Source organism: Monodon monoceros, unplaced genomic scaffold, assembly GCF_005190385.1.
Source record: "Monodon monoceros isolate NGI ecotype Baffin Bay Population unplaced genomic scaffold, NGI_Narwhal_1 Super_Scaffold_7, whole genome shotgun sequence".
NCBI classification, from domain to species: Eukaryota; Metazoa; Chordata; class Mammalia; order Artiodactyla; family Monodontidae; genus Monodon; species Monodon monoceros.
Window position 1 is genome coordinate 19,917,827 of NW_021703784.1, and position 11,017 is coordinate 19,928,843.

Consider the following 11,017-nt stretch of genomic DNA (forward strand, 5'->3'; position numbering starts at 1 on the left):
AAAAAACCTTAAACTTAAGAAAGAGCGACATAAAGGGAAGAGAGGGAGAGGGAGAAAGGAAGAAAGACACAACTAACAGTCCAGCTCTCCTCGTAGGGGTCTCCCTGGATGCTGGGATAAGGCAACCCAAGGGGTTGGAATGGAAGACATATGGAGCAAATTGCAAGGGGCAAAGGTCCTAAACCAGAATGTCCGGGGTCACAAGAGAAGAAAATGGAATAAATAACAAAATTCTGAGAGAAAACATTGAAGAGAAGAAGACTCCCCGCCAGCCCTAGCCCATACTGCCTGTCAGATTGAGGCCCCAGTTTCCCACTCTCACACAGAAAGGAACAAACACAGCTCCCCTGAATTGGGCCCAGAAACCTCTCTCTCCTCCTAGGTCCTGTCTGCCAATCACACCCGGGGTTGTGGAGAAATGTACTACCCTAGATTTAGAAAGAGATGTGAACGTGAAGCGGGCACTTCCTGTGGACCACCTACTCACCCTGCCCCCTCTCAAACTTTCTACCAATGCAATGACACCCCACCCTCCCTTGGCTCACCCACTTAGCTCCTGAAACAGAATGAGCACCTCTGCCATATATTCACAGGCTTCCTGGGGATTTCCTTAAGGCAAAGCCTGGGGAGACAGGAGACCACTTCCTTTGGCAGGAGATGACCTCTGAATTTGTGGTCCTGTCTTCTGGGCTCAGGCAAGCTACCAGGGAAGGTCATCGCCCAGCTCAGCTGGAAGTCGGCCCTTTTGATTTCACCAGGCTCGTCTGTACCGTACCCACCACCTTAGCCTCCTTAGGGCTCTGTGGGGGGTTTGTTCTGGGGTTCCGGTGAGGATGGGGGCAGAAGAGGACCCCTCCCAGAGATTAGGCAGGAGGCGCTAGGGCAGGGGAGCTGGGGTGTGGGAGGAGCGGACAGTTACCTCATTGAAGCCCTCCTGCAGGACGTCCAGTAAGTTCCCCCGGGTTAGGCAGGCTAGCATTGTTCCTGCCGGGCCCCCGGGGCGGGGTCTCCGGGCCCGGCGGCCACCGCCTCCTTCTCCCTGTGCACACAAAGACTCTCGGCTCAGCTCATTGGGATGTCTCCGGAGTCCCGCATGCCACTTACTGGAAACCTAGACCCGGGCCAAACTAGCGGCTTCCACTGGGCATGCTCGCACCCGGGCTCCGCAGGAGGGGCCCGGGCGCTGTCGCGGTTCCTATAGAAACTGCTGGGCGCGCACCCAGCGGAGGGGCGCTGGCTGGGGGCCCCCTGCCCGGCGTGCGTCAAGGAGAGCCCCGCGGCGCGCACACACACGCACACTCTCACACACCGGGCCGGGGGATGGGCGTGTGTGCGTACGCTGCACACACACACACACACCAGGCTGGCCTGCCGGCGTGTGTATGTGCATGTGCTGTGCGCGCGCGCGCGCACACACACACACACATACACGCACACATACAGACACACACAAGTTCTGATGACTTAAGGCCTCAAGTGCCCCACCACAAGGTGGGTAGGAAGGGGAGTGAATCATAAGATTATTTTTTCCCCCAGACTAGCTGAAAATAGCAACCTTTTTCCACATGGGGCCTGGACAGTGAAGTTAGGCTAAAGAAGGGGAAACAGAAAGGAAAGATACAAAAAGAGGATAGAGAGAGCTTTAGTTATTGATGGTATTAGGGTACATTTAATAAAATAGTACTAAACCAATCACAGGATCACAACAGAAACATCAAGGGTGAACCAAGGATGAACAAGGTTTTACCAAAAAAACCTGTCTTTCTTTTTCAAATGACTGGTAAAGTGTGTAAAACCCATATTTTAAATGAGTTTTAAATTAATTAAATGGGTTTTAATGAAAATGGGTTTAACTGCAAAATGTCCTGGTACTTTTGAAAGGGTTAGCTAAAAGCTTCCTCAAGTGACACAGAGAGCTATTCCCCTGTTTTTAGTTATTCCAGCCACAGTCATATTTATTTTAAAAATACTAATCATCTTTTCTCTCAGTGCACACTCTTGTCTCTACAGGAAAACTGGAAGCTGAAAGAACACCCGTATTATGTTACACCTCATGATCCCAGATGGGCAGAAGGGTTTACACAGTGTTAAGGCGTGCAGAAGGTCAGGCCTCGCCCAAGGACACAGCTGGACAGTGACAGAGGCTATTTGAGGAGCTAGACTCTACACTGGTGATTTTGCAAAAGGCCCAGATGCCCTCCCCAAATCCCATTAGTACCTTAGGACGAAAAGTCAGTCATGGCTCTTTTTCAACCTAACTGACCTCCTCCTCAGGTCACTAGAAAGGAAGAAAATCCTTATCCAAAGCAGCTGGAACTAGCCACATCTGCCCGAATGTCTAAAGCTGCTAAGCACAAAGAGAAAAGACACACCTCCCTCTGACCACTGCAAAGAGGAAGCAGAAGTCAGCTGAGGTGTTAAGTGGCTGCCGCTGGTTGAATGCTGTGGGTCCAATTCTGGCTAAGGCTGGGGAAAAGCCATGACACCAACTCAGACTGAACCCGAACAGCCCACAAGTCATAAGGCCACTGTCCTTCATCCTCTAGATGGGGAATTTGGTTGCCAAGAACTCCCCTCGCGGCCACCACAGTTCATGGTGTTCCACCCTCAGTTGAATCACTAACCCATGTTAATGCAACAAGGCCCCTTTTAAAGAGAATTGTGAAACTCCCAAGAGTATAAAGTTGTATGCAACACATCTACATACTTAGTGATGCAAGTCCAGAACACCCAGTTGGTGGATCCCCAGATAAAGGATTCTGATTGGTTGACAGCCCATCATGCTTTGGATACAGCATAAAATATTGAGACATCAGAGGGAGGTTCTGCTGACAGTTATCTATGCCAAGAGGTCACTGTTTCTCAAACAACAAGCTATTTATCAAAGTAGGACCTGTGAACTCAATATTCCTGGGGAAAGACATTAAATCACTGAATTTTAAAGCTCCAAAAAAAGATCTCATCTGGCCCAACTCTCTCATCTCACAGATGAAGGAACCAAGGCTAGCAGAGGTGCTCACAATCACTTAGCAAGTCAGTACAGGAGCTAAGATCTGAACCAAAGGCCTCTGAGGCCCAGTACTATGCTGTTTGCCCTATGCTGGAGGAATTAGAGAGAATTGTGGTAAATAGATACAAGATCTATTATAGGGCATATGATCCAAGACTACTATTCCTTGGAAGTCTATAATAATACCAACCACATATTCTACAGCAAGAGTATCCAATAGAACTTTGTGTGATGGTGGAAATGTTCCATATCTGTGCTGTCCAATCCAGTGGCCACGAACCACAGGTAGCTAATGAAAACTTGAAATGTGGCAAATGCAAGGTTGGAACTAAAATTGACATGGCATTTAATATTAATTCGTTTAAATTTAGGTAGTACAATTCCAAAATATTCTGTTCCATTGTCCCCACACAACTACTGGAATGTTCCAAAAATTATAATATGTTCACATAGAGTCTGCCTCTCAGACTTGGAAAAAGCAAAAAATTCTTGTTGGACCAGATAATCGCAATTTTTTTTTTCCCTCAAAACATATGTTCACCATACTTATCATGGTCTGACTTAGAAAGTGACCCAGGTAAAGAATCAAGCTTTAGCTCTAAGCAGAGCTAACATTTACTATTCCTTCTATCCTCTCCATCTCACCCTATTGTGATATCAACACAAGAGCTGGGAGAATCAGTGGGTTAGCTAAATTACCTAGGAATAACTAGGACAATGATCTGCACCCTGTAGTGCCCGAGCCAGGGAAAACTGCAAGCCAGTCCGGTAGCTGGAACCACTCCCACCGCTACAGGCCTCTTATTTACTCTGCCTGGAGCAGAGGCAAAGAGTCCAAGCAAGCTGCTTTCTGCATATCTCTGTCACGCTGCCTGGTTTCTGAAATTATACCAAGCTTCCTCAGTCCTGCATTACTTTAACAATAAAGGCAATGGATAAACAAGATCCTACTGTATGGCACAGGGAACTATATTCAATATCCTGTGATAAACCATAACAGAAAAGATATGAAAAAGAATGTGTATATATACGTATAACTGAATCACTGCTGTACAGCAGAAATTAGCACAACATTGTAAATCAACTATACTTCAATAAAATAAAATTTAAAAAAAACAGTAAAGGCAGATACTTTCCTCACCAACTAAAAGCTACCCAAATATCTATCTACAAAAGTAATAATAGCAAAATTGAGCTCTTACCATGTGCCAAGCCCTGTACTCAGCACTTACATACATTAGCTCATGTGATGGTCACAGTTACCACAATCAGTAGGTTATTTTTATTGTCCCCACTTTACATACACAGAAAGAGAGATCTGGAGGGTAATTTGCCCCAACCCCATAGCTACTAAGCAGTGAAGCCAAAGTCCAGGTTCTTAATCATTATGCAATATTCTTATATGATGTTACAGCATAGAAGGAACTCAGCATATGTTTTTAGTTGAATGAAAGAATGAGCCAATGGAGGAAACACTGGCAAACTGATTCATCACTTCTATTAATACAGATAATAACATGTTAGCCTAAGTAAGACTTTGAACCTCAAACAAAACTGTCATTTGGTGAAAATATTGACTGTGACTTCTCCCTGCAGAGAACTAAGAAGTGTGAAATTCACACCTATGTAAAATTTAACACATCTATTATGGGCAATCATTAATAACTATCAGGAAGCAGAAAGGCATTTTGAATAAACAAATAATTAAAATTGTCAATGGAAATATTTTAAATGACTCTCTGAAATAATTTCTCAGTCTTTTTCTGTTTTCTCACATTAGCAAGTTCCTTGGCAGTAACATATGTTTACAATTTTTATTGCATTTATCTTCAGAGACATCACCATAAATACATATACACAAAAGGGTTCACGTCCACCGGCAAAGGTCCCAAACGTGTCCTGGCTCCTAAACTGCTCTCTTTTGTCTCCAGGCTTTTCTGCCAGTCTGCATCCCTTAATCTTCCTTAGGCAACACATTCATGTTGCTGTTCAACTGCTCAAATGTCTTCAAACACTCCCTTTTCCTAGCATGTCAGATATAAATTCCTCATGCCCAGCTCTTAAGGCCTCCCCCCTCACTGCCTATGCTCAGTTCACAGGCTCTTCACCATTTCATAGATGCACAGGGCTCATTTTCACCTCTATACCCTCATGACTATCCCTCTGCCTAGAATGTCCCACACTTCTGCTTCAAATCTATTTACTCAAATCTTCACTATGCCTAGTTTAAGTTCCACTTCCTCATGGAACTCCTCTGACCACTCCTGAGTTTGTTAAAATCAAGACAAATCTGATCGTAATCTGTCTGGAACACCCACCTCTCAGATAACCCATGGTGCATCCCTGCTCTTCTTTCAGGTCTCCGCCCAAATGTGTTTATTCTGTTTGGCCTTCTCTGACCACTCTACTTAAAATGATACCACCTCCTCACCTCAGCACTCCCAAACTTCTTTGCCTGGTTTATTTTTATTTTCCTTCCTAACATTCAACACCATCTTGCATACTCTAATATTTACTTGTTTATTGTCAGCCTCCCTTCTGCCCAGAATGTAAGCTGCATTAAGGGCAGGGAGTTTTGTATGTTTTGTTACTGATTTATCTCTAGAACCAAGAATATTTCATGGCATATAGTAGATGCTCAATAAATATTGGCTTCTTCTCCTTAAAATTAAAAGTGATAGCATGCTATATACTGTATCATTTAGCACTTTATAGTTAATTTAGGAATGTGATTTTTTTATCTCTTTTACTGCATTTCCAAGACAAATATAAACAATTTCTGGTATTCTTCTGTACTTTCCTCTCCTTCACCAATGCAGTCTTTGATTAAACATATATTAAATGTATACTGAGCACCTATTATATACAGCAGGTCCTATTCTTTTAGCAAAAACTTCAAGAAGTCACAGTTACACATAAATACACACACACACACACACACACACACACACACAGAAGGGCAAGAAACAAGACTAAAAGAAAGAATAGTAACAGGAAGACTAGTAAAACAGAGAATCCAATATTAGTATGTGGGAACAGAGTGTACAGGGTGATTGTGACAGACTGAGTGGGGAGAAAAAGGAAAAAAGAGACAGAATGGTGTGAGACTAGAGTAGGATGCTGCCAAAGTAGTCACCAGATGCTAGTGCTTAATATAAACTGTACCAAAGCAGATATGCAAATATATTCTACATGATTTTTTAAAATTCACATTTCAAACGTTATCTGCCAACTATCCCGTGGGTAAAAATTAGATTAGGACTAGCACCATCTGGTGGATATTTTGGAAGTGACCCTGAGTTTCTCTAAATAAAAACACCTGTAAATGCCCCCATGTCTCTGGACTGCCATTTATAATGTGTTAAGGTTCCACATGACTAATTATACTACCGTGACGTGAAATAATCTTTCTGCAGGACCCTGGGTCTCGTTGCAAGAGGTAGCCAGATTTCTACCAAGGACCTTCCTATCTCCCAACTGACGTCGCTCTGCCTTCGGAAGCATGTATACAAAATCTGACACTGCAATTCTTCTTTTAAAGAGTAACATTACTTAAAATGTTCACATCCTTTGACCTAGCATTCTACTTCTGGAACTCTATCCTGAGGGGAAAAAAGTCTTAAATGAGAAAATCAATTAGTTATTCACAAGGCAGGGAGGGGAATCTAAAAGTCCAACAACAAAGGAATGGTCAAGAAATTAACAGCCATAACAAAAAGAATAAAATACCTAGGAATAAACCTACCTAGGGAGACAAACGACCTGTATGCAGAAAACTATAAGACACTGTTGAAAGAAATTAAAGATGATACCAACAGATGGAGAGATATACCATGTTCTTGGATTGGAAGAATCAATATTGTGAAAATGACTATACTACCCAAAGCAATCTACAGATTCAATGCAATCCCTATCAAATTACCAATGGCATTTTTACAGAACTAGAACAAAAAATATTAAAATTTGTATGGAGACACAAAAGACCCCAAATAGCCAAAGCAGTCTTGAGGGAAAAAAACGGAGCTGGAGGAATCAGACCCCCTGACTTCAGACTATACTATGAAGCTACAGTAATAAAGACAATATGGTACTGGCACAAAAACAGAAAAATAGATCAATGGAACAGGATAGAAAGTCCAGAGATAAACCCACACACCTATGGTCAACTAATCTATGACAAAGGAGGCAAGGATATACAATGCAGGAAAGACAGTCTCTTCAATAAGTGGTGCTGGGAAAACTGGACAGCTACATGTAAAAGAATGAAATTAGAACAGTTCCTAACACCATACACAAAAATAAACTCAAAATGGATTAGAGACCTAAATGTAAGACCAGACACCATAAAACTCTTAGAGGAAAACATAGGAAGAACATTCTTTGACATAAATCACAGCAAGATCTTTTTTGATCCACCTCCTAGAGTAATGGAAATAAAAACAAAAATAAACAAATGGGACCTAATGAAACTTAAAAGCTTTTGCAAAGCAAAGGAAACTATAAACAAGATGAAAAGACAACCCTCAGAGTGGGAAAAAATATTTGCAAACAAATCAATGGACAAAGGATTAATCTCTAAAATATATAAACAGCTCATGCAGCTCGATATTAAAAAAAAACAACACAATCAAAAAATGGGCAGAAGACCTATACAGACATTTCTCCAAAGAGGACATACAGATGGCCAAGAAGCACGTGAAAAGCTGCTCAACATCACTAATTATTAGAGAAATGCAAATCAAAACTACAATGAGGTATCACCTCACACCAGTTAGAATGGGTATCATCAGAAAATCTACAAACAACAAATGCTGGAGAGGGTGTGGAGGAAAGGGAACGCTCTTGCACTGTTGGTGGGAATGTAAATTGATACAGCCACTGTGGAGAACAGTATGGAGGTTCCTTAAAAAACAAAAAATAGAATTACCATATGACCCAGCAAACCCACTACTGGGTATATACCCAGAGAAAACCACAATTCAAAAAGACACATGCACCCCAACGTTCATTGCAGCACTATTTACAATAGCCAGGTCATGGAAGCAACCTAAATGCCCATCAACAGATGAATGGATAAAGAAGTGTGGTACATATATACAATGGAATATTACTCAGCCATGAAAAGGAACGAAATTGGGTCATTTGTAGAGATGTGGATGAATCTAGAGACTGTCATACAGAGTGAAGTAAGTCAGAAAGAGGAAAACAAATATCGCATATTAATGCATATATGTGGAACTTAGAAAAATGGTACAGATGAACCGGTTTGCAGGGCAGAAATTGAGACACAGATGTAGAGAACAAATGTATGGACACCAAGGGGGGAAAGTAGCAGTGGGTGGGGTTGGTGGTGTGATTAATGGGGAGATTGGGATTGACATGTATACACTGATGTGTATAAAATGGATGACTAATAAGAGCCTGCTGTATAAAAAAATAAATAAAATAAAATTCAAAAGAAAAAAATAAAACAACAAAAAAAGAAAATTACAGCCATTATGATGTCTACCAAACATTTGTATTCATATGAAAACAAATATTTTAACAATTTCATATTAACAAATATTAAGCCAAAAAAAGCAAAAGCCAAAACTATGTGCATAATATGATCTCAAATATGTAAATAATATACATAGAAAAAAGACTAGAAGAAAATATTCTAAAATATTAACAGGATTGCTTGTAGTTGGGAAGATTATGTTTTTTAAAAAATCATGGTTTGCACTCTTTCCCAAATGCTCTATAATTCACATACATTATTTCCTTTTTTTTTTTTTGGCTGCACCATGCAGCACACAGCATCTCAGTTCCCCAACCAGGGATCAAACCCATGCCTCCTGCAGTGGAAGCATGCAGTCCTAACCGCTGGACCACCAGGGAATTCCCATGTACATTATTTCTATAACAAATGTTATTGAAGTCTTTTAAACAATCCATATGTTCTGATTAATTGCTAGAAATTTTCAACCTCTGCCTGATTTTATTAATTCCAGAAAAAGATAATAAATCAAGTGAGCCAGAATTTCCACAAGAAGGGGAAGCTAGAAAAGAAAGCAAATATACTATAATTTTGTTCCAGGATCTGAGTACTGATGGAGAAATCCCCCAGTTGTCGAGCTGTACTGAAATTCCATTAATGTCATCACACTCCTCTCAATGGTACACCAGAAACTTACAGAGGGCTCTGCTGGTAGCAGGGGGTTACAGAGTCTCTTAACCACTTGGGTACCCATCTTCAGAGTCCCTAGAAGAGCTGGATCAGGGCCACCTTAAAATAGGAAGAGAAAGATCCATGCCAAAATACAGGTCAGGAAAAAAATTCCAAAAGTTAAACCAATTTAGAGGGGTCAGGTTCCTGCCCCAAGCCTACCCATTTAAGTCATCTGGAAGTATGAAAAATTAGGACCCCGGTGAGCAGGAAATCCAGCCCAAGATAGTATAATTACAACAGGGCTATCACAGTGGCATTTTTAATACTAGTGACTTAAGTTTTAATAGTAATAAGTAAAGACAAGTGCTTCCCTATCAGTCAAGCAAGAATGCATTTTCCTTCCTCCCTAAATGTATCAGTCTGTTGACAGAAGTAATCAATAAACAATCTATAATAGAAATAGAAAAGAGTTTTATTTGAACCAACCTGAGGACTATAGCCCAGAGATAGCTTCTCAGATAACTCTAAGGAACTGCTCTGGAGAAGCATGGTTTTCAGCACAGTTTTAAATCTTGTCAGAACAAAGAACATCAAACAAATCAGAGATTCGTTCCTTCAATCTTTCAAACAAACAGATCAGCATGTACACAGCAAGTCAGTATGGCCTTGGCGCCTGGGAAGGGAGTCTTATCATCGAAGGAGTAGCAGCATTGGTGTCCCAAGAAGGGAGGCATTTAATCTTTACTTTTAACATGGCTATTCTTTACTTCTAGTCAATGCACCCTTTTCTATAATGATTAAAGCAGATGTACAATGTATGTTTGATAAGCCACAAACAGGCTGTTATAGTTAGCACAAAATTCAAGTTAAACTATGTATAAGCCATAATGACTTTCCCATACCTCAATATGTGAAAATTTCTTCCGTTAAGTCACAGATCATAGGAAGGATTCTGAAGACGATGAGGAGAAATAACCGGGAGCTCTGCTTCTGGCTCACTCTTCCCTTCATCGTCAGGAATTCAGTTTTAACCTAGAAAGGCAGCACTTACATTCCAAGGCAGAAATTTTTATAAAGCACTTGAAGTTTATAAAGTGCTATCACCTATATCAACTTATTTGACCAGCATAGTAAACAACCCTTGGAAAGCGAGTTCATTTTATTACCCGCAGCTGACAGGAAACAGGCTAGTGTGTTGTTCTGCCAATTAGTAGTGCAGGCAGTGTTCTAGCCACCTCTTCTGAATCCACTTGCACTAAATGTGTGCCAGAGAACAGGCCTAGAATGGTGCCTAGCGGTGGTGGTGATGATCATGGTGACAGGCATCATTTGCCCACATCCTAGGAACTCTTCCAAGTGCTTTAAATTCTCACAAATACTCTAAGTAGTTGATACTATTATTTCCAACTATTTTTTGCGCTGTGATTCCATTTTTCAGTACTCTATCCATCTTAAGGAATCTTCCCTCTCAGGAACAAACCCGGGGGCCACCGTATTTGGAGAGGATGGTGTGCAGCTTGAGAACGGGAAGTCTTCAAGCTCCGAAAGTCTGAATCAAGAACTGCACACTAAGAACCTGCAAAGCTTGGAGAGGGTTCGGAACCTGAAACTTCCACCTCCTTCTTCCCACCACACTCTCGCCCCTCCGTTTGTCCCCAGTTCTGGTCTGGAAGCTCAACCGGTGGTAATAATACTTTCCAGGTAGGTACCCGCCACCTTTCAGCACCTACCTCTTAAATTGTCAATGTGTGGTTCCGCCTTTCTGTCCCCAGCCCTTCTGAGCACGGCCCTCCTGCTATAGCGTCGCCTCTGCGTGCCCGCTGCCATGGTGACGGCGGAGGCCTGCCCGGACCGGT

The 11,017-nt window shown here is 41.8% G+C and overlaps 1 protein-coding gene across 2 annotated transcripts in view; it reads right to left on the minus strand.

Annotated features, from left to right (window-relative positions):
• The window catches only part of DIXDC1 (DIX domain containing 1), a 74,426-nt gene extending 63,442 nt beyond the window's left edge, over positions 1-10,984 (minus strand). The window contains exons 1-2 of one of the 2 annotated variants that reach the window (XM_029209015.1): positions 10,892-10,984; positions 10,064-10,193 (exon numbers count right to left, since the gene is read on the minus strand). Coding sequence is in view for 1 of the 2 variants with exons in the window: in XM_029209014.1 (XP_029064847.1) it covers positions 920-979 (60 nt within the window). In the remaining variant the exon portion in view is untranslated. Of the gene's footprint in view, positions 1-919; positions 1,258-10,063; positions 10,194-10,891 lie in introns of those variants that run through there. The other variant, XM_029209014.1, reaches the window with a different exon arrangement.
• Positions 10,985-11,017: the final 33 nt, after the last annotated feature.